The 22,810-nt window shown below is 43.0% G+C and overlaps 1 protein-coding gene across 1 annotated transcript in view; it reads right to left on the reverse strand.

Annotated features, from left to right (window-relative positions):
- Window positions 1-1,478: 1,478 nt before the first annotated feature.
- Window positions 1,479-22,810, reverse strand: part of mark4a (MAP/microtubule affinity-regulating kinase 4a) — a 31,037-nt gene continuing 9,705 nt past the window's right edge. Inside the window, exons 3-19 of the mRNA XM_028421043.1 lie at window positions 21,794-22,084; window positions 19,489-19,686; window positions 18,714-18,767; window positions 15,229-15,277; window positions 14,803-14,868; window positions 11,593-11,663; window positions 11,443-11,499; window positions 10,751-10,987; window positions 8,923-9,042; window positions 8,738-8,837; window positions 8,534-8,643; window positions 7,069-7,255; window positions 6,613-6,824; window positions 5,631-5,734; window positions 4,907-5,191; window positions 2,422-2,466; window positions 1,479-2,324 (exon numbers count right to left, since the gene is read on the reverse strand). Coding sequence (XP_028276844.1) covers window positions 1,988-2,324; window positions 2,422-2,466; window positions 4,907-5,191; window positions 5,631-5,734; window positions 6,613-6,824; window positions 7,069-7,255; window positions 8,534-8,643; window positions 8,738-8,837; window positions 8,923-9,042; window positions 10,751-10,987; window positions 11,443-11,499; window positions 11,593-11,663; window positions 14,803-14,868; window positions 15,229-15,277; window positions 18,714-18,767; window positions 19,489-19,686; window positions 21,794-21,847 — 2,286 coding nt within the window. The 5' untranslated portion in view covers window positions 21,848-22,084 and the 3' untranslated portion in view covers window positions 1,479-1,987. The remainder of the gene's footprint in view (window positions 2,325-2,421; window positions 2,467-4,906; window positions 5,192-5,630; window positions 5,735-6,612; window positions 6,825-7,068; window positions 7,256-8,533; window positions 8,644-8,737; window positions 8,838-8,922; window positions 9,043-10,750; window positions 10,988-11,442; window positions 11,500-11,592; window positions 11,664-14,802; window positions 14,869-15,228; window positions 15,278-18,713; window positions 18,768-19,488; window positions 19,687-21,793; window positions 22,085-22,810) is intronic.

Below are 22,810 nucleotides of genomic sequence, written 5' to 3' on the forward strand. Positions count from 1 at the left end.
GGACAGAGCGGTTTATATAGTGTGCCACTAGAAGAAGAGGGTGGACATTTTGGCGTGTATGTTACTGTATATGTGTGTGTGTGTGTGTTAAGGTGAGTGTGTAATCTGAGAGGTTTCGCTACTTGGCTGATCCATTTGAGTGTTTCCCTCTGACATACTGAGATGATGACTAAGGTGAGATCACATGGCACAAAAGAAGACTAATAGAAAAGTGACACTGCACTGGAAATACAACAGCATCACTCTTGTTAAATTTGCAGTGGGGTGATTTGTGGGGCCCATTGAAAGTTTCAACAGCTGATTTGTTTTTTTTTTTACTGCTGCTTATATGAAGAAAGGTAAAGGGATGAAACAGGAAGAGGATGGAAAAACTGAATGTCTGATGTCACTGACGAGCACTGACAGACAGCGAATCCAGCCAATCAGAGAGCAACTAGTTCTTGTTCCAAGCCATTTGGTTTGACTCTTGACCCTTTATGGTATTAAATTGTGGAGTCCTAAAATATGTAGAGTATGACAGTGTATTAGGGCTGTGTTAAAAAAAAAAAACCCGTACATTAAAAAAACAAAACCATGGGGGAATGGGGTAACAATAAAAATTAAATTAAATTAAATAAAAAACATTTTCCTTTGATATTAAAGTGTTACATTTTTAAGCTAATTAAGAACGTGTTTTCACACTTTAGTGAGACATTGGAGCTGCAAATACATAAGAAAATTCACAAATTGATGAGAAAAATTTCAGATATTCTGACATCAAACTCACAAATTACAAGAAAAAACATGGGATATTCTGTGACATTGTAGTCATAAATTTCCATGTCAAATTGCCAAATACTTAAAAGGGAAAAAATTGGAAATTTAAAAAAAAAAAAAACCCTGACCAAAAAAAACAAAAAAACCTCAATGTTCTCTGACATTAAAGCGATAAATTTAATGTCCATTTGTAAGAGAATCTAAGAAAATACTGGTGATTTTAGCTGAGCTTATCATCCTGACACCTTAGGATTGGGGTCTGTTCAGGTGAAAAGATAACTCTGGACAGTTGTAGTCATGACTTTCTCTGAAAACCTAAATGTTTTTTAGGAATTTACAACTCCCATCTAAACAATTCTATGTTTCTGTGTCCCTGGATTACCCCACCCCCACTGCGTGTGTTTTTTTTAATATGCTACTAAGAGTAAACAGAGCGAGAGGACAACAGTTCATGAAGCCCCAATCTGGCCTATTACGCTAGGAATACACCACTGATTGGCTGTCTGCTCCCCACACCCACCTCTGATTGGCTGTTTCAAAGGCCTGTCAACCCTGCTCCCACTGACCTTAATCCAGTGCAGTCGTCACTACTATATGTACACGAATCAAAGCACTGCGGCTGCTCGTCTGATCACTGAGTCAGACCATCTCCGTGTTTGTGCACGTTATTGTCCCCAGGTGATAAAAGAGTCAGCAGATAACCAGCGGTGAGGAAAGAAATGTGAACATAAAGGTGACATAAAAAAGAACAGCAAGACTGGTTGGTCGATGGTGTCAGATAGACAAGAGATGTTGTTCAGTAGTGGTTGAAAGTGACAGTGGGTAAAAACAAATATCGGAGCAATAAATAACAAAATAAAGAGTCATTATGGCTAAGAGTAGCAATAAAAAATATTCAACTAGATTCCATCTGATCCAGGTCCAGTTGGTGCAGCAGCTCAGTGAAGACGTTGGCTGAGCTTGGTGAGGGTGATTTTGGGTGGACGAGGGGGTGCTTCAGTCTGTGTGACTTCATGGATCGTCAGGTGTGTGTGTATCAGTGTATGTGTGTGTGCATGTGTGTGCAGGGGTGGGGGTAGTCTTGAAAGAGACAGAAGGAGAAGTCTTTTCTCTTGGGTCCAGCCCCTTTGCCCCTTCTCTTGTGTAATTTTTTTTTCTTCTTTCATTCCCTTTGCGCACACAAAACACACCCTCACACAGACACACACTCATACACAAACACACCCTTCGTTCAAAGTTCAAGGTCCTTAGAGATTTGGGTGGCAATGTCTCGAAAAGCTAGCGGTGCCCCCCAGAGTCGTGTGTAGCGCACCCCGTTAGAAGTCTCGGAGGTGCCCGTGGAAAGATGGCACACCTCAGCCTCGAAAGCCACGCGGCCCCCTGCCACGCCATGGGTGCAGGAGAGCAGAAAGGGGCCAGCATGGTGGACCTGACAGCCACATCCGAGTGCTGCCTCCCGCAGAGCCAGTACCACCTCTGCAGGGTCCCGCCGCCTACCGCCTCTCAGATCCCAGCCACGTCCGACGGCCCGGGGCTCGGACGCTTTTTGATACCCAGGTAGATGGCAACTGTGGAGAGGAGGAAAACAATGATGCACCGGACCACGACTCACACTACTAATCTCGTATCTTGTATTTTCTGAGCAGGTGGAACACCTGTACTAACCTTGTGACCGCAAATCTCCTGATTCCCTCAGATTCATTTGTGACCCTGTAGGACAAACAGGCAGAGTAAGAGGTAATCCACCGATGCACGAGCCTCATGACCAACTCACAGCTCTCAGATGAGATGGCATCCAGCAGCGAATAAAATATAGTGAGACCAAGCAAGCATCAGCAACAACAAGCACATGATGTGCAGAACAGTGTGTCCTCGCCTTACAGGAATGCACTGATTTTCCCTTTCTCTTACTCATAACTCTGAAAGCATGCAGAGAAGTGCTGTCCTCATCACTTCTGTGCTACACATTCTGACTGTCCCCAACAACACACACAGTTTCAACACAGCGACAACCACAAAATCAAAACATCACTTCAAAGGGTAACAGGAAGAGTCAAAGTCTTGATGTCTTCTTATGACAGTGATCGTGAGACTTTGAAACATAATGAATCTTCCTTGCTTGCAACCATGCTTTAGTGTGCAGGACCTATAAGCAGAATGAAGATGATTCACAAGGCATGCACACAAACTCCAGTTCCAGTGTGACCAGGCAGACAGATGGGGCAGCACAGGCAGACAAGAAAGAAGCGAGAGACATGGGAACTTACTAACTGTTTTTGATCCTTGTGGAAGAGTACAACCCGAGACTGATTTGTTTGAACCCTGGCGCTTGGAGGGGTCAAGGTTGACCCTGATGCCATGACAGTGAGGAGGAGGATGGGGAGAGGGGAGGAGCAGAACAAGATAAAGATGGGGGAAAAAAGAGGGGGAGTAAAAGCAGGGGTGGAGGGGGAGGGAAGCAAGAGAGAATATAATTGAATCACAGGAGAGCAAGTGGTGGAAAAGAGCGCAGCGCGAGAGCTGATTGGCAAGGATAAAGCTGAGGTTTGATAAGATTAGACATGTGTGATTATGACGACTGGGGAGGGAGAGGGGAGCAGAGGATAATCCAGCGCCACAGAAGGGCTTGCCAAAAGGCCTGGGTGAACAAAATGTTTTGATAAGCATGGATCCATACCGGGCCTGTGCTCAAGCTGGAAGGCAGAACTTCACAACGCTACATGATTTCATATCAGATGTTCGTTGACCTCAGACTGGTTTAAGGAGAATCTATTTAATTATTAATTTATCTTATTACCACTTTTGTAATGTGAAAGGAAGCATGCAAGTAATGTATGAGACAATACACTTCTTTGAATTTTGAAGAGACACAAATCTTAAACAATAAATATATGTGAGAAATACATAGAAGTATGTGCTATTTTCAGCTGAGAATGACCCTATATATCTGACTTCATGCCTGCAGCAGCAACTATAAATGCCTCATTTCATGTAATAATAATGCACAACAACATTATTTTAACCTTCATGCCCAACGGATTTGTTTGTTGAGCAGCAAACGAGGGAACTTTCCCTGACAATCCCTCCTGTGTGACATGAACATAAGACACAGGGCCTGTTTCAGACTGGAATGTGATAAAAAAACAGCTAACTAACAATACACATGGAGGTTTGTTGTGTGGCTGCCAGCTTCTAGTGTTTATACTAAGCTATGACATGATATACAGTAGGTGTGCCCCCCCCCCCTCACGTCTGAATAACACAAGTGTTTAAGTCAAACATGTGACAGATGGTTGAACAGAGACAGTTCTCTCCTATGTGGCAATGTATGGATGTATATCACACACTGTGAAACCTTTAATACAGGACATATAGGTGACATGTTGGAATGGCATACATACAGTTTTTAGATATATGAAGAAACCAGCAAAGTACAATTTATTTAAGTAAAGTAGATTCAAATCTGCAGTTTTTTTTGTGTTAGCGCAGGAGCCAAAAATTCAATAATTCAATACGTCAATAAATTTCACCATGTAAAATTTAGTTTTTGCTTTAGTGACAAGCTTGTGGGACAGAAACTGGTTTAATATGCACGAAGAGGAACAAGGTCGCGTAGACAGTATTGGCCATGTAATAGCATGTGAAATTCAAATTGACATATTTATATGTCAATATATAAAACTGTTCTAGTTTCTGAAAGGGTTTATATACAGTTATATATATTGATGTAACTCATAGTTGTAACTGCTGTGAGGCTCTAAATCACAGTGTTCAAACCAAACAGACATGAATTTGAGTTGGGTTTGATCTCAGGTTGGTTTTGTTGTGTTTGAATTTCTGAGACTGGGTTCTGTTAAAAATGGATAGAAACAGAATATTTTCTGTTGAAATGAGGCCAAGTTTGTGTTAACAAAATATAGAACAATATAGAAATATTCTATGTGGATAAATGTCCTTTTAGTTAGAAGATGGTTAGCTAAGCTTAGCATAAAGACAGGAAGCATGGGCACAGTCAGGTTAGCTGTAAGCACGATTAGATATCAGAATCGTCTTGATCGGTTAATTTAAAACCACCTAATTACTATATACCACCACAAGTGCCAGTGCCTATTGCTCCTGATGTGATGTGGGACGTGTAGTGCACGTCTACCTGCGAGTGAGTTTCGAGGTCAGCTTGGTGAAGAGGTTGGAGGTGGCCCTGGTGCGAGCGTGGGGCAGCGGGCTGGCTTCATGGTGGGACAGGGTGGGTGATGTGGGCGGAGCAGAGTAGACCGGTGGGCCGCGATCCCTCAGCTGTCCTCCATGAAAGGTGCTTCGGATTGTGGAGCCACGAGTCAGGCGGCATCGGTCCGAAGAGGAAGAGGAGGAAGCGGCTCCGGCCCCGGAGATGCTGAGCGTGGAGGGGGACGCTGCAGCCATACGGTGGCTCAGGGAGCTGCAGGGAAGAACAAGAACTTTGCTTTTTAATTTATTTAGTTTGATTTATTTTGTAAGATAAATAACAAAACATATTATATCATCAAGAGATTTTTATTTGGACCATTCTTCCAAAAAACACTAGCTCCTACCTTCCAAGCCAAGAAATGTTTTTCTACCCCTGCCTGATTTTGAGGATGCAGGCGTAATGTTAAGAGGGCCGGCAAGCTTCCAAGACACGAAAAGTACTGACAACTTCTATTTCAGATTTTCACACATCCTCCAAACAACACAGCAACTGAAGGTGGCGGCGGCAGCTACCCTTTAAAGTATCTTCTAATGACTGAAGCACCTACCTTTGCAAGTTAATGTATGATTTATGCCTGTATAATCTGTCAAATGCCTGCTAGGACAAATCTGCGCTGGATGAATGCATGAATATTAAAACAAAGTGATACCTGTTGTCTTTGCCGTTCTGCAGGAGAGAATGTCTGTCAGCGCCCGAGCGGTCGGTGCACACGTATGTATTCCGGCGTGTCATTGCGCTTCCAGGGATGTTATTCTACAGATAGAGGGATTATTAGTTAAAATTGTTACAATGCTCATGATAAGAAATCAAACACATATGCACTGTATCTATATTTTCTTTTCAAAGGCAGCATTGAAGCTTCCTGGAGCTCGACGTAACCATGCATCAGTGTGATTGCAGAGGACGTGCAGATGTTGTGTAATCAGAGGTTTGCCGGCTGTCAATTGTTTTCTGTAGAGCATTCCACTGTGGTGGCCTCACCCATTCACCAGTGGCCGATCTGCTTCTATTACTGCTACTACACCCATATAATAATATGTCTAACTTTACAGCAGAAATAAACATGTTTACAGCCTGCTAAAACAGGTTTTGGTCTTTTTTAATAAGTTCCATTTTTCTGACAACTGTACAGAGGTGAATTTGTATATACCATAACGGTCTCATTTTAAATAAATTAAGTCTCAGAACTATGGGTGTGACCACTTTGAGTCAATGGTGGGTGCCAGTTGCCCACCTGCCAACTCAGCTTCACCTGCTTTTGGATCAACCAAGAGTTTAGGTGGACTGTGACAACACAGTGATGATGTAAAAGAAAAGAATAGAAAAAAACACTTCACATTTCTTTTACAAAGGTTTTCATTAAAAACTGGTGATAATTCATACCATAATAATGTTAAGACAGTGCTTGGAAACATCTCATTGGGTCATGTTACATCATTTTTAAACAGCTTTTGTATGCACCTCGCAATTTTGGTCATATGTTAGTGTACCTGCAAGTCAGTATAAGTATGACTATATTGAGATTACGGCACACACTGTCCTTCAGTTAAACCTAGAAGTAAGGGTGTAATGTCTTCGGTGAAAACTGCAGTAAGTATTTGAGCTCCATCTTTACTCTCTGCATCCCTTACCGTGGTGGCAGTCATGTCTTTGCGGCGGTCGGGGATCTCAGACTTGTTGGGGTTGTTGGCACTGCTAACCATTGGGCTGGATGGGGGGAGGCTGTGGCTGCCCATCACGCTGCAGCTGGCCTTACGTGAAGGCATCCGACCCTCCCGCAGCTCCCGGTCGCCCGTGCTGGTTGGGCTCCGTTTGGGGTGCATGACGGGCATGGAGGGCCCGCCTTTGTTGTGGAGGACAGCAGAGCACAGACACACAGAGACTCACATAAGGAATATTCTGTAGCTACAGCAAGGGGTTGCACAGCTGATCCATACAGCTCATAACATAATAAGTCAAAATAATATGTGTGCAGCATCATGGTGGTCAGCAAGAGGCCAACAAAATTGTGTTTGATTTGTGGTCCCAGGACCACAATGGAAACGGATGATTCAGGGTTTTCGAATGAAGTCAGAAAAGAGACTCACAGAAGTCGCTATGTCGCCGCTGCCTGTGGTAGGTGGAGGCACTGCGCTGCGTCTTGCTGTGTGAGGAGGAGGTGGAGGAGGACGAAGAGCCAGTGGCCGAGGAGTGCTTATTGGTCCCGTTGGTGATGGGGCTGGGTCGTACCCTTACCAGGGACAGGCTACTAGCACTGCGGGCCTCACTGCCCTCCTGAAATGTTCCAGTGGGTTAAAAAAGGGAGAGTCAACAGGGAACTGTGGCTGTACACCCCAGTTATGATATTACCACAATATCTAATGAATATTTAAATATAATAAATTCATTAATTCACCCTTATACATTGGTATTAATCATTTTCAGTGTGTTTTGCAGCCTTTCTTATAAGCAAATACATACAATCTTACATTTCCTTTGTGTTAGCATCTAGTTACAATTTTATTAAAAAGTGACTGGTAGTAGAGTAATTTCGGTGAAGATTAGGGAGGAACCATATTACAGGCAACACATCGACATCTGCCTAACAATGAAATTATCACCCATCAGCTGACACTGGTGTCAAAAATTGCATCGTTACATTACTAAGTGTGTAAAAAGTGCAAGTATGTCCACAGTGTGGAGGATTGTAAAGGGCTCTGTTTGTGATTCCTTTGATATACAACGTAATGACATATGTGAATAAGTCAGTATGTTTATGTGTATGTTTACAGTGCCTTGAAAAAGTATTCCTTCCCTTGAACTTTTTCACTTTTCTTCACCTTACAACCACAAAGTTAAATGTATTTTATTGAGATTTTATGTGACACAACACAAAGTAGCACATCAAGTGGAACTATAATGATACATGGTCTACAAAATTTTAAGCAAATAAAAATCTGAAGTGTGGTGTGCAGCTCCTCCAGAGTGACCATTGGCCTTATGGTTGATTGCTCTGTCTGTCAGTTAAGGTGGACAGCCATGTCTTGGTAGGTTTGCAGTTGTGGTTTACTTTTCCATCTTTGGATGATGGATTGATCAGAGCTCCTTGAGATGTTCAAAGCTTGGGATATTCTTTTACAACCTAACCCTGCTTCAAACTTCTTCACACCTTCACTAGTGTTCTCTGACAAACCACAGCGGCCTCCACAGAACAGTATTTATACTGAGACTACATTACACACAGGTGGACTCTATTGAGTCATGAGGTGACTTCTGATTGGATTTTATTTAGGGGTGTCAGAGTACAGGGGGCTCGGTCCACTTCACAATGATGTGCTACTTCCTGTTGATCTATCACACACAATCTCAAAACACATTTAAGTTTGTGGTTGTAGGGTGACAAAGGGTGAAAAAGTTCAAGAGGTATGAATACTTTTTCAAGGTACTGTATATTACCCAAAACATTTTAACATCTACAATGAGTTCTAAAGGAAAAGGGTTAGCCTGCACTTGTTGGTAAGAGTCAGCTCCTATGCATAAATAATAAATATGAGGTGGATCTGTGGAACTCACATCGCCTTTGCGGCCCAGGAGTAAGTAGGTGGCGGTGACCTCATTGTATTTCTGATTGAGTAGTGAGTCTTTGATCTCTTCTGGAGTGAAGCCCATCCCGACCATCACCTCTGTGGAACACAAAAAGTAAGATGGTGAAGAAAAACACTTTTTGTGATGAATGCACAGCTGGAAACTGTAGCAGCAGTGGATCAGCGGACTCACCGATACGAGCTGCATCGCTGTAGTCCTCCACAGGTTCTATATGGGGCTTCAGATCGTCCCCCTCATACCCTGTGTTTATCCATTTGTCCTTCATGACTTGCTGTAGAAACAAGATCACAGAAAACTTCAGAATGTCACATTATAAGTTCTGCTTTGATGTGTTTTGTGCGACGCGCGCAGCTCACCTCGAGGGTGCAGCGTTTGGTGGGATTGAGCACCAGGAATCGACGAAGGATCCCCTCACAGTCTGTGGACATATAGAACGGCACGCGGTACTTTCCCCTGAGCACACGCTCCCTCAGCTCCTGTGGGTCACATCAAATACACATATATCAACAAGTACAAGACCTGACTAACACATCCTTAACTGCAGGCAGTATAGTAGGGTGCAGTCAGATATGAGTAGGGTTAAACACATATTTGTCTCCACCCTCTGGTAAAGCTCTGGGGGGCCATTCATTGCCATCTGCTAGATTTTGGACAAAAATAATATTTTTTAGTAGCAGGTTGCTCTACATAGTGAAAAAAAGACAAGAGGATGATGTTTTAATAATACTATCTGTAAAGGAATCTTGATCAGTAATTAGACAGGTATTATTCTTAAACAGGCTGTCGGCTTTTTAAGTCTGCAAAAACACTGAGAGGAAGCTGCATAAAAAGCCACGTTAACCGTGTCCTCCCCTCTCATGTCAGTGTGTGTCAGTGGGAATAAATACATGTAGAATCTCTCACATCCCATGATTTTCATCAGGACACGCATAACAGATGAGACCAAAATCCAGCTCTTTGACATCAAGTAATGCTGCCTATGACTCCAAGAACACCGTCCCCACCCTCAACCATGGAGGTGGAGACATTATGCTTTGAGGATGTTTTTCTGCCAAAGGGGACAGGACAACTGCACCGCATCAAAGGGAGGATGGATGGGGCCATGTGCTGTCAAAGCTTGGGTGAGAACCTCCTTCCCTCAGCCAGGGCATTGAAAATGGGTCATGGGTGGGTATTTCAGCATTGACAATGATCCAAAACACACACACACACACACCAAGGCAACAAAGGATCGATCAAGAACAAGCATATTAAGGTCTTGGAGTGGCCTAGTCAGTCTCCAGACCTTAATCCCATAGAAAATCTGTGGAGAGAGCTGAAGGTTCCAGCTGCCAAACATCAGCCACCAAACATGAATGACTTAAAAAGGATCTGCAAAGAGGAGTGGGACAAAATGCCCCTGAGCTGTGTGCAAACCCTGTGGCCAACTAACAGAATCGTCTGTGATTGAAACAAAGGTTTTGTCACCAAGTACTGAAAGGGATCAAATACTTATTTCATTCATGACAATGAGAATAAATGCATGTTTCTGGATTTGTTTGTTCAAATAAACCTACCATTGAAACTATGGACTGATCATTACTTTGTTAGTGGGGAAAGGGGAAATTATTATTATTATTTGTTGTATTGTTGAACTTTATCTGCTAATACCAATGTCGGCATTGTGCACGAAACTCCTTCTTAATAAGACCAAAGAAAATGTAAAAATAGAAGGAGGACAGGCCCGATACACCCTGACTCACTGGGATGTCCCTGGATTACAAATCTGCCTTTTGAGCCAGTTGGACCTGGCAGAAATTCTATCACCTGCTGCTACTGTAACCTGAACTCATCATTATCTAATATAAGATTTCACCTTTAAACACATGGGGTGTTTTTTTAAAACACTGTTACAGACTTTAAATAACCCAGGCAGATGAGACATATATTAAAATGATACATCTACACCCCAGACTCTGAGGCCTTTTTGGCTGGAATGTATCCCAGCAGGCATTGGGTGAGATGGCGGTGTACACCCTGGACTGGGCACCAGTCCATCAGAAGCTACCCAATTTAGTCAGCACAGTAATCACTAATCTAAGTCGCGTGCTTGTGTTCATTTTGTCGCACATTTACACAGTTTTTAAAAACCACACTGCATACATCACATGCTGCCTCAGACAGCCACCCCTCCCTTCCACTTGCCTTCAGGTTCTGCCCATCAAAGGGCAGCGAGCCGCTGACCAGCGTGTAGAGGATGACTCCCAGACTCCAGACGTCCACTTCAGGCCCGTCATATTTCTTCCCCTGGAAAAGCTCAGGTGCTGCGTATGGCGGCGAGCCACAGAACGTGTCCAGCTTGTTGCCCAGCGTGAACTCATTGCTGAAACCGAAGTCGGCAATCTTGATGTTGGAGTCGGCGTCCAACAAAAGGTTCTCTGCCTGCGTCATTCAGAGGTAAAGGCAGAGCAGTGGGGATGGACAGTTGTAAAGGGAGGAGAGAGGGGAGTGTGGAAAACAGGAGGATACGAGAATGTGAGCTGTGATGCAGGGAAAAAAAAAAAGAGCGTGAGCGAGAGGCAGATGGGGAGGGGTGGGGCTGTGCTTGTGTGTTGTCCAACAACACAGATATCGGACGTGACTCATAGTGTACTGAATATATGTCATTGTGTGTTTGGCTGCTTCCTTTCATCCCAGATTGCTTAAAAAAACAGCTTCTTCACTCATCAGTGGGATTAAGACGCTAAAGGACTATTTTCACAGACACAGATTAAGACTAGTCCCAGATTAGAACTTTCAGTGTAATCTGCCAGTGAAAGAAATTCACTAGTCTTGGCCTAAGCCTTAATTCCTCCGGCTCTGAAAGCAGCCCAAAACATCCGCTGAGCAACTCTCACCTTCAAATCTCTGTGGACAATGTTCTTCGTGTGGCAGTAGTGGACAGCGGAAACAATCTGTCAACACAAGGAGACACAGAATCATACATTATTCACACAGAGATGGGAGGACCAGTGCAAAGCTGGCACCATGAGGTTAAGTATTCGTACCTGTCGAAATTTGGCTCTGGCTTCAACCTCCTTCATTCTCCCATGAGACACGAGGTAGTCAAACACTTCACCTGTGAGTGAGAAGATCAGTCAGGTGATACAATCAGGAGCATTACAGTCACACTGATAGCTGATTAAATATTGCTGATGTGCACAACCTCTTTCAATCACACTGATCCTGTTTTAATATTTAATATGGCGTGAGTGCTTTTAATATATCAACATCAATTTTACTGTCCTCAGGGGGAAACTGTGTTGTAATCACAAAATATATTGAATGCACAGATGTAAAATGAATAGACGAGTAGATGAGTAAAATCTGAATCATGTTTTCATTATTCATTATCATCATTCATGTTTGGCTAATGCAGTATCAGTTATATGTCTGAACTGAACCCTCTTTCTTACAGGTGATATTTTGACCATAACACATTAGCATTCAGCTAATAGATGCTGATTGGTCAGTTCAGCACTGCAACAGGAGATTCAACGACAGCAGGAGTCCACGCATTCACATCACTGTAGGTTTTCTGCTGCTGCTGCTGGATCTATTAATTCAGAATGGCCTCATATCATAATACGTGTGTGTGATGTCACTAGTGATTACAGGACTTTTTTCTACATTTTTAAAGCCGTAACAATCTAAAAAAGTGAAGTGCATCTATTATTTTAGCCACTTACACAAAAAACATGATGACTGAATTGTTTAAATTACTGTAACTCCATGAACTTTAAAAGTTTGAGCTACACCTACATAGAGACCATGTTCATTCTGCCCCGCTACACTGAAATGCCTTTAGGCTACGATATATAGAAAGGTTTTGATAATATGGGCTACTATCATCCACCTGTGATACTATCATGCAACTGTTTAATTGTAAAGGACCTTTTTTCCACATCGAACTGAGGACTTCATGAATACTACATAACCTAAATTCAACAAGCAGTAACAATTAAACATTGTTACTTATGTATAGCCAGGCTGGCGATTTTCACCAATGTAAAAGGTCACAACTACTGTTGCCCAGATGTTAGTTGTTCTAATCCTTCTATGACTAAAGCATCTGCTGCCTGATATTGTTATGCACACTTTAAAGGTAGGGTAGGAGATTTTGAAAACTCAGTGAGAGTCAGCCAGATCAAGTAAACACATGCCCCTTTCTCTCGGAGCTCACCCCGAAGCCACGCCTCCCAACCAGTCTGTGACTTCGGCCATCATGCACGTACCTCTCTGGTGCGCGCAGAGCAGGAAGAGAGTGACAACCAGCCAACTCTACGCGCAGGGTCCACCCGGAGGATTGGCTGATGTTTTTAGTGTTTTATAGCTTCCACAGATGATTCATATTCTTCATTTTAAAGCGAAACTGCCGAACTAATCAGTCGCTATCGGATTGTAAAGAGAAGTTACACTAATTTAACAAAGAGTGCATCAGAATGAAATCTCCCACCCTACCTTTAACTGGATAAAACTATAATTTTTTTCTAATTTAATAATTATTTAATAATAATAATTATTTTATATATATATATATATATATATATATATATATATATATATATATATATATATATATATATATATATATATTGTATATTATTTTTCCTTAAATCTCTCTTACACATCTTACACATCCGTATGGTCTCTTTTCCCTGTCTTATATCTGTCTGAATCTGAAGGAAAGCCACATTTGAAACTGTTCCTGTGACATTCTACAAGGTCAGACAAAGCAAGTGATACAGTCTGTGCCAGAACACACACACACGCACACACAACGGATTGGTGACAAGAAACTGACCCAAATAGAAACATATAAAGACTCTAATAGACGCACAAAAGAAGAGGAGATGTTGGACACATCCGGTGCAAAGTGCTGGCACCGACTCTGTATTTAATGTCAGTTTAAACAGCAGCACAATTACAGCACACAGCCTGCTCAGTTATTTATGTTGCAGTTCCCACCATATTTAGCTGGAATTCACAACACCACTTAAAGTCATCTTTTATTTAAACATGTCTAAAGTGTCTCATTTTGGCTACTTCTATTAGTACACAGAGCATGTACTTTTTAGAGGGCAGTGCTGTTTAAAATCCAACACAGCGTGTTGTGCACTAACATGAAATGACAACAGTCTAACTGTTGGGATGGAGAATTATGTGTGTGAACATGCAGACACTCAAGCTTGTTCTTATAACTGTAGCTGGACTTGACAACACACACACACTTCCTTTACAGACCTTCAAAATATCAGTGTTCACCCAACATGACACAAACCTCAGCAACACATGATGATAACATGGGTTATGGATATTAAATTTAACAATTATGTTCACCAGTCAGAGATTTAAAGATAATTACTAAACTAAATTCATGTATATTTATGATGTGTATGAGCTTTAACTTAGGAACATTTCAGTGGCTCAGACCTGAGCTAATGCTCGCTGCTGCATTTATTTTGCATTAGAGCTGCTTAATTAGCCACATAAAGAAACTGTCCCACAACTGTGTGTGTATTAACAATGTGTGCATGAACTCAACATAAATATGATGTGGAGTTTTATTTAGAACAAAGCTCTTGTTCCCCTTGTCTAAGCAAACTGCTAGATCTCTTTATATTTTGCATATCATCATGAGTGTATGTTCTCCTTGACTTGACAGGCAAAACTGTCTATAATCTGCCTAATTCATGTGTGGAGGAGAAGTTATGGACAAAAAGCAGAGTTTTTATGTTTTTAAAAATGATCCTTTAGATACTCGATAAAATGGCTTACTAATGAGGGCCATTCTTTAATTTTTGCCTTCATTTTTGCTACAAAAAAGCTTAAATTAGGATGAAATAGAAATATTACATTAAAACATCTGGGCCCAGATTATGTTATGTTTTGGACAGAAGCTGTGGGCTGGACAGAGTGGGTCGGAAGTGACCCCCACACTGTCAGTTTGAGTCCCTTTAAAGAAACAAGAAAAAGAGTCCCTGTGTTTTCAGTTCCTGCTATGCTAAACTAAGCTAAGCTAATCTGCAGACATCAGATTGGAATGTTTGACAGTATCTCACAACTGGACAATCGGGCCTCTGTGTTGGGCCTCTGCTCTGGAGCAAACAACAAAATGATCCAAAGGCAGATCACATCCATAACATTTCTGAATTTACACCAGATCATCAAATCTGCATCATCCACGCATCACCACAGCGTAACAGCAATGTACCCACCTCCACTGGCGTACTCCATGATCAGGTAAAGTGTCTTATCTGTCTCAATCACCTCGAACAGCTGCACTGCAGGCCAAAACAGAGTCAGATTAAAATCACACAGATATATAAACAAATCCTGCTAACAATATAAATAATAGCACAGCGTCTGCCCGTCTGTCTTCATACTAATGGAGCCAGCACTAATGCTGTGGGGGGTTTTGATTCATGTGACATTTTAGCTTTAGAAAATCCAACCTCGTGACCTCTATACGAGGCGTGAGACGTCGCTCTCTGCAGTTCGGTCAATGAACACACTAAAGCTTATTCAAAGCATTATACTTCCATCTGGCCACACACACACTCCTCCTCTCTTCTCCGGCATGCGTGCATGCACATTCCACCCAGACACACAGACATAAAGCAGCATGCATACATGTGTCTTACCTATGTTAGGGTGATTTAAGCCTTTCATTATTCGTACCTCCCGAAAGAGCTAAAAAAAAAAAAGAAAGAGACATTTAATGTCATGAAAAATACACAATGACTGTGAGTAATTGTCGATATATTAATATGTTTTTTATGTTATTGGTGTGTCGATCTATGATCTGGTAATATTGGCTGACCACAGAATAATTTCTAACAGCATATATGTTTTACTGATAATGCAGAAAAGGACACTTCATCACTTTGTTTGAGTGTATTTCAAACCCTACTGTCAGCTCAGTCTTGGCCTGATGCTCATCAAATCTACTTCTTATGTTAGCAAGGCAGCTGGTTTGTAAGTGTATAAAAACAACAGCAACTGATGTGTGCAGTAAATTATTTTACTCCAAAAAATATCAGTACAACTGTTCCCCAGAATTCACAGGATCCCAGGAAACAGGTTGTCATGCCAGAGGCATACTTTCATATTTTCTATTTAAGCATTTTAAATTCACTGATTTTACAAAGGAAGACCAGTTAACCGTGGCACATGGCTCTACCAAACCAGTTGCTGCCGAGAACTGTTGCCACACTGGAAACATGGAGTGAAGGAGGACTTGCAGGTGGCATACAGGCTTGAACTGCATTATGGGAAGTGTAGGAACCAACCTGTGTTTTTTCCACTTTAAAGCATTAAAGTGTTAAAATAGTCAACTAACACAACACAGGTAATAATGATAAATTCATCACTTGAGCTTAACATGAATTTAGTGATTTTTACACATACAATGCAAACTCTCTGCTCCTTGTGTGTCATAAACATGGTGGACACACCAGCGATATGATCATTTTTAGACCGTCACACTTTATTTTTAACATATAGTTGTATATTCATGTCACACTTATGTGGTATTAATTGTGCTAGATCTAAGACCAGTACCAGCAGACACATTTATACTCATTCCTAAAAATAACACTCTTGCTTGTAGAATTTGTGAAAAGCACGTCATCAAAAAACACACACAACAAATGGCCCACACACAAATGTGATGAATCCACAGCCAAACTCAGACCAACTTGTACTCTGTCTGAGCACTCCTCCCTGCATGTGTTAAGTCTTCTCTGGGGGATATATTTGTAGACTTCAGTGAGAGCAGTGCAGAGGATTAAATTTGAGCCAGCTTCCCTGGTTTCATGTACATAACGGTACACTCCCTCAACAAATGACCATCACTTAGAACCATTTTCCTCCATGTTGTCACTCTAAAAAGAAAGTAAAAAGAAAAGGGGGGGATGCTCTCCCCCCCACCCCACCCCTTCAGACGTGTCTCCCTCTATTCCCTCCTCCTTCATTCAATTCCTCTCGCAGTCTTCAGCTCTAGCAGTGCCCCAACGTCACTGTTGCCATAGTGACCCAGGTATTAAGACTGGGCTCTTTCCCAGCTTCTCCAGCTGTGCTAGAGGGAATCTTGGGATACATAGTGCTGAAACATCCCATCATCCCTGCTCGTCATAGCGGGGCCGAGTGGGTCAAATCCGTCAAAACAATAAACAATCCCCCAGCAACATGTTCAACTCCGGCCGTCATTAACCACAAATACACACCATGTGCAGGAATGGATGCACATGCCGTGTGGCAGTACAGCAACTCTTGGCTGTAATTAAAATCTTGCAGATGGAAAAAAAAAATCACAAAAAAAACCTCTTTATGGATGTTGAGTTTTGATTTAACATCCCCTCCTTCTTCCTCCCCCTCTCATACCCATCCTGTACAATACATCATCCTCTTCCCTTCTTCCCTCTACATACATTACCGTCCAGATTATGCTAATATAGGCTCTTTCATGTCTTCAGTCCTAAGGATTTCCTCTAGCCCACGGGTATGTAAAGAAGGCCGCTATCATCACCGGCCAATTGTGGAGTATTCTCACCAATCAGCCGCCAATCCCTCGCTTCCTTTTCCCTTCAATCCCGTCCTAAATGTCGCACCATTGTTGCTTCTTCAACAGCAGCCAGTGCGGTCCAAAAAAAGCAGGCGGGCAGGAAGATGGGATCACATACGAGTCGGGATTACAGTTCCTGCAAAGCGGGTTATACTCCTGCCAGGTAAGGTAAAGGAAATCTATTTTCTCTCATGATATAAGCACCAAAAAAAAAAAAGATGAGTCAAAGTATCAGGATTACAGGAAGCCGCTGATCAAAAAGGCAAAGGAAAACAACGAGAACTTGCATTTGTGCACAAAAGCCTTGATAATACTGTTACAACTCAAGGTCACTGCTACTGCTGTGCTGGATACACACACACAGAAGATTAGGTACCAAAATAAAGTCAAATGAAAAATACATTTTCTGGGCATTGCTTCTCCTTATAAAGATCAGTCTGGGGGTTTTCTCTGCATGGAGCAAGACGTACAGGCTTCTTCCACTCACATATATAAATATATAGAGCACAATTATTTCATCCCTGATTTGATCCTTCTGGTTTGTTCACTGCTTGCCCACAGGCTGAGGCGCCTATGCAGGCTGAAGGAGGTGAAAGCAGAGAGAGGGAAGCAGAGACTTAAGGCTAAATGCTGCTGACACTTTGGCCCACATGTGCATATGGGCTGCAGCGTTGCCTGATGACAGTATTAATGGTCTTTTACTCAAAAGTTATAGTTTTTGAGATCCAGCTGCAAGAGGCACATGTTGGCCCAATATTCTCCTACCCAGGAAGTGACAGATGATAACGTTTTCCCTGGATGACACACGTATCAGCGTCCACAGAAACAGGTGCTGGCTGTAACTTTCTACCAGACTTTGACAGTCTAAAGATTTAGGAAAGGATTGTTATTGTGCGAACAGTGCATTTGACGTGCACTCTCTCCACATATGCACACACGGCTTGTTTATGAGAAACTGTGTCACCGTGTTGTGTTTGGATATCTCCCACTCTACATGTTAATGAATCCAGTCCCTGGATCTAAGTCGAGTGTCCATCTGTCCCTGACCTTCATGCGCAACAAACCTCAAGTGTCCACAATCCAGGCTAGACACGCTAAAACTGGAGAAAACAAGGCGACTGGTATAAAGTCAACCTTTAAAAGTGATACAATATCGATATCAGTCGCGTTTTCTTTGTTATGTACAACCATGCATTTTAGGCAACTACAAATTAAGAACACACACACAAAAAAAAGAAGAAAACACGGGTTGGTTGACCGCGGTTTCCGAGATGAGTCACTCCCCTCTCAGGGCAGCGATTAGCTCAGAGAGAGCCGAGAGATCATCTCTGAAGCAGAGGTCTCCTCTCGCTCCCATCCAGTTCCTAGCACCTGCCAAACAGCATCACATCCCATGAGCCCTCTCTCTTTCTCCCTCTCTCCATCAGCTGCTCTCTCCTTCCTGCCCCTTCTGAGGGAGGGGGGGGGAGGCAGCTGAGGATAAACCTGAAACCCAGCCCCCACACCCAACAGACAGACCAGTGGTTCGTTTCTGAAGATACACAATATGAGGAAAAAACTCACCTTTTGTAGGCTGGTTGGGTTCAACTGAGTTTTGTCAATGATTTTTATTGCAACCTGGAGGACACATCGAGAAGGAGTTGATGAGAAAAAACTGATTCATATGTATAAATCGATTCTTTTTAACATCCACATATGCAGACCCTAAACACTGCCTACTAAACCGCAGATTGTGGCCACTCTGAACATTTACTTCAACAAGCTGCAGTCAAGTAAATTTGAGTGGTTCTAATCCCTGCTGAATAGAATTGGCACAGCTAACCCAGGCTATAATGATAGTTCTCTGCCAATCTCTGAAGAAAAAAAAGTGTTTCAGGGATCATAGGGACACAGCCTAAAAAAATCCATCCTGAAACTAATTATATAACATCCCTTTTACCCTATTTTACAACATAACAGTGCACAATATCATACAAGCATTATCAAAATTGTGTGAAATCAGTCCACAGGTATGGTCATATGAGATGTATTTGTACAAGCTAGCATACCAACCAGTCGTTCTTAATGGTTTACAACTCATCTCTAAAGCTTGAATATTTGATTTATTCATTATAAATGTAGACATAAGTTACCACGTGCAGAATAAATCCTATATTATTTATACATTTGCATTCAGAATGTAAAATTGACTGTTTTTGAATAATCTCTGGTTTTTAAGATTAAATTAGGATTAAATAATTATCTGCTAATGACGAAGACTCACGCCCCTAACATCAGTTCCTATCATCTACTCATAGGCCCCTCTTCCTCCCACCCTGTGGTCCCGCCCGCGTCTCACCTCCCTGCCCGTCAGGATGTGGCGGGCCAGCTTGACCTTGGCGAAGTTTCCCTTGCCGATGGTCTTGAGCAGACGGTAGTTGCCGATGTGAGGCTGCTCGTCGGAGCAGGAGGCGATGGAGTTCCTACACCGGGCACCCAGCGAGCGGCTGGATTGGCTGGTGGGCTTGTCTGAGCGGCTAGCCCCCAGTGACACATGCTGGAAGGAAATGAAGGAGGAGGAGGTTAAAGAGGATAAAGAGGAAGAGGATGTTTACTGATGATGGTCCAAACACCTGTATCACACAGAGCAGGAGCAGGGACCTCCAGGAACACCAGCAGCCTTGGGGCACTGATGGTCTCCAGAACCAAAATAATCTGGGTTAGTCCCTGCTGGCTCTGCGTACCGTTCACCAAACAACATGAAGCTACTGCACATAATTCTTATTAGTAATCTACAGATATGTTATTGCAATATCACAGTAATTCCACCAGATGTTGGCTTCATAAAGACAAAAATGAGCTGAGCTGAATGTGAATACATGCCCCTCATTTGTGTGCTAACAGCTGTTGTCCAGCACTCAGAACATATTGTTTCCATTTTGGGTTCAGCATCATCTCTTTTCAAGGTCTACTGACTGCTGAAGGATGTCTTCATGCTCTGTGACAGAGGATGCAGACAATGCTGTTGCTGCAACGTGTGGCAGCCCTGAAGCTTTCACACTCGATTCCGGACCTCAGTGCTTGGGAGCATTGTTGTGCGCCACTGATGGGAGACCTGAGTTTGAGTCACTGATCTTTTTCAGCAAGGAACCAGAGCAGAAGAGACACTGTGCATGTACACAAACACAGCTTGTTAGCGTGAAGCAGATTCCTGTCATGTGACAAGGAAGATGGAGGAGGCAGGGAGAGGAAAGAAATCAGGATATCGGGTAAAAAAAGAGTAAAAAAAAAAAAAAAAAAAGGGAGCAGATGCCGGCACAGTGGTCCCTGGCCAGCTTCAGGCCCTGAGGCATCACACTTCCACCCTCCCAACATGTTATCTTGCTCTCAGCTTCACACACACACACACAACCACGCAGCCACGGAAGTCCCACCTTCTGACACTCCCTCTCCTCTCCGTGCATTCATTTTCCCACGCCCCACCAAGAGCCAATTTGGACCCACAACCCACTAGTCCCAAAAACAACACACACAAACACACACACACAGACAGAAGAGTGCATTATAATCCTCTGTACGCTTGCACATCAAGCCAAGCCTCACCTGTACCTATATGGCAAGACAACATTCCATCCAGCTCCATTCACTCATCTGTCTGTTATTGTCGCTTAACTGTACAGCGATGGCAGCAGATCCAGATCCATTCTAATGGAGGATCTGCATTCACAATCAATCATGCACCTCGTAAACTTACACACTTCTGCACATTCACATTCACACACACACACAGGCTTAACCATCCTTCTGTGCTGAGAGCTCTGCTATAACAAACAGATGGGAGGGGAGTCTTGCCAGAAGTGTTTAGGGGCAGTAAAATGACATAATGCAACGTCAATCAGTGGTGTCACCATTTTGATACTATAATGTGGAGCATAGATAGATAGATAGATTCTACATATGCAGAACCTGTTATTCCGTCTTCTAGCCTCCTGCCTTCCTGCAGGCCGCTACTGTTTTCCACTGTACTGAATGTATGGCGCTGTCTGACACCCACTGGCTCTGGGGTTGGGCGCTTTGTAGGCTGCGCAGCAATGGACTGCACATCATTTTACGCAGTAATCCCCTCGCTTCATACGAACAACCCAGATATTCGCTGTACATTTATTTTGGCCTCTTGTGCTCTCGTCCCACCCATCAGATTTCGGGGGAATACACACACACACACGCACGCAGACACACGCACAGAAGGAGAAGCAGCAGCAGCAGCAGCAAGGAGTATAATGTGACATCACTATCTCTCCACAGCCTTATAATAAGAGGTGACGGCTGGTTTTCAGGCTTTCTGCGCATATCCGCGGAGCGTTATCGTATGCGGATGGGCTCATTCTGGGCTGTTTGCCTGCCATCAGCTCTTTCCCTGCGCAGACACTCAAGGTTAGCCCATTTCCAAATGAGCCTGTTCTGCTTAAACGTCCGCCCGGTACCACCTCCAGGGCCATTTCTGTCTTTAACAAGGAAAAATAGCACCATCCATGACCCCCATCTGCACTGAGACTATAACCCACAGGACGCACATATGAAGGGATCTTTGTCTGAGGATGCACAATTTATCATTTGCATGCACACACACACAAATGCAGGCTGTAGACTGTAATTGCACTTACATGGTCTCCAGTACTCCTGTCGTTTCCAGGCGGTAATGCAGATCGAGAAGACATGTTGTTTTCTTTCTCCTTTTTTCCCTGAGTTAGAATCACGTTGTGTTTGCGCGGATGATATTTACAGGCTCCACGGGCGGAATAACATCCGCAGACGCGACCCACCGTCCCAAATCAATCTGCCTGTTCTCCAGCCGGCCGAGCCGCGGTCCAGAGGAGACCTCTGCCTATCATGGCAGCGATGGATATGTGGAAAAGGGGGTGTCCTCAAACAAGCTGCATTTTCCAGCATGCACCCTGCAGAAAAACGGCCGATCAGCGATGCAGCAGATGCAATGCAATGCAAATCCCGAGCATCGAATAAGTGCTAAAATGCGGTGATGTTTGGCCGGAGCCCAGCGTCTCTGTGGCGACTCTCCACCCCCTGCCTCATTTCGCCATACAAAACAAACACGGCTCCTTCTGGATGTGTGTCATCCCGGTTTGTCATAATACTGACCGACGGGATCGTTCTGTTCAGCCCCGCGACGCCAGTGCAACCCGCTCCGGTTTGCAGCAGCTCGCAGGAAAACACAGCTTACGGTGCAGCGGGGGAAAAGGCCGGAATGTTCAGAAATCGGTATTCCCGGTCGGTGAGATGCGCACGACCGTCATGTTAAGAAATGTGCACAGGAGACTACACTTCCGGGGTTTCTTTTGGAAATAAAAGCCTTCATGGTCAAAAGATAGAATACGATAATCCTTTTGTTTGTGTACAGAGAATTCTCCGTGATATCAAACACGATTCGATTAAACAATAATATACTTTAAGGAAAAAATGAAAATGTTTAAGATTAAACATTTTCATTTTTTCCGCCCAAAACTGTAAACTGTAAAATTACAGTTTTGGAATTTGAAACTGTGTTCAAAGCAAAATACGATAAGTAAAATAAAATAAAGCACATAACTATAACGCATTATTGTTAGAATCAGTGGCGTAGGAAGCATTAATATAGTATATTATGAAATATAATAATATGAAGT

Source organism: Parambassis ranga, chromosome 14, assembly GCF_900634625.1.
Source record: "Parambassis ranga chromosome 14, fParRan2.1, whole genome shotgun sequence".
Taxonomy (NCBI): Eukaryota; Metazoa; Chordata; class Actinopteri; family Ambassidae; genus Parambassis; species Parambassis ranga.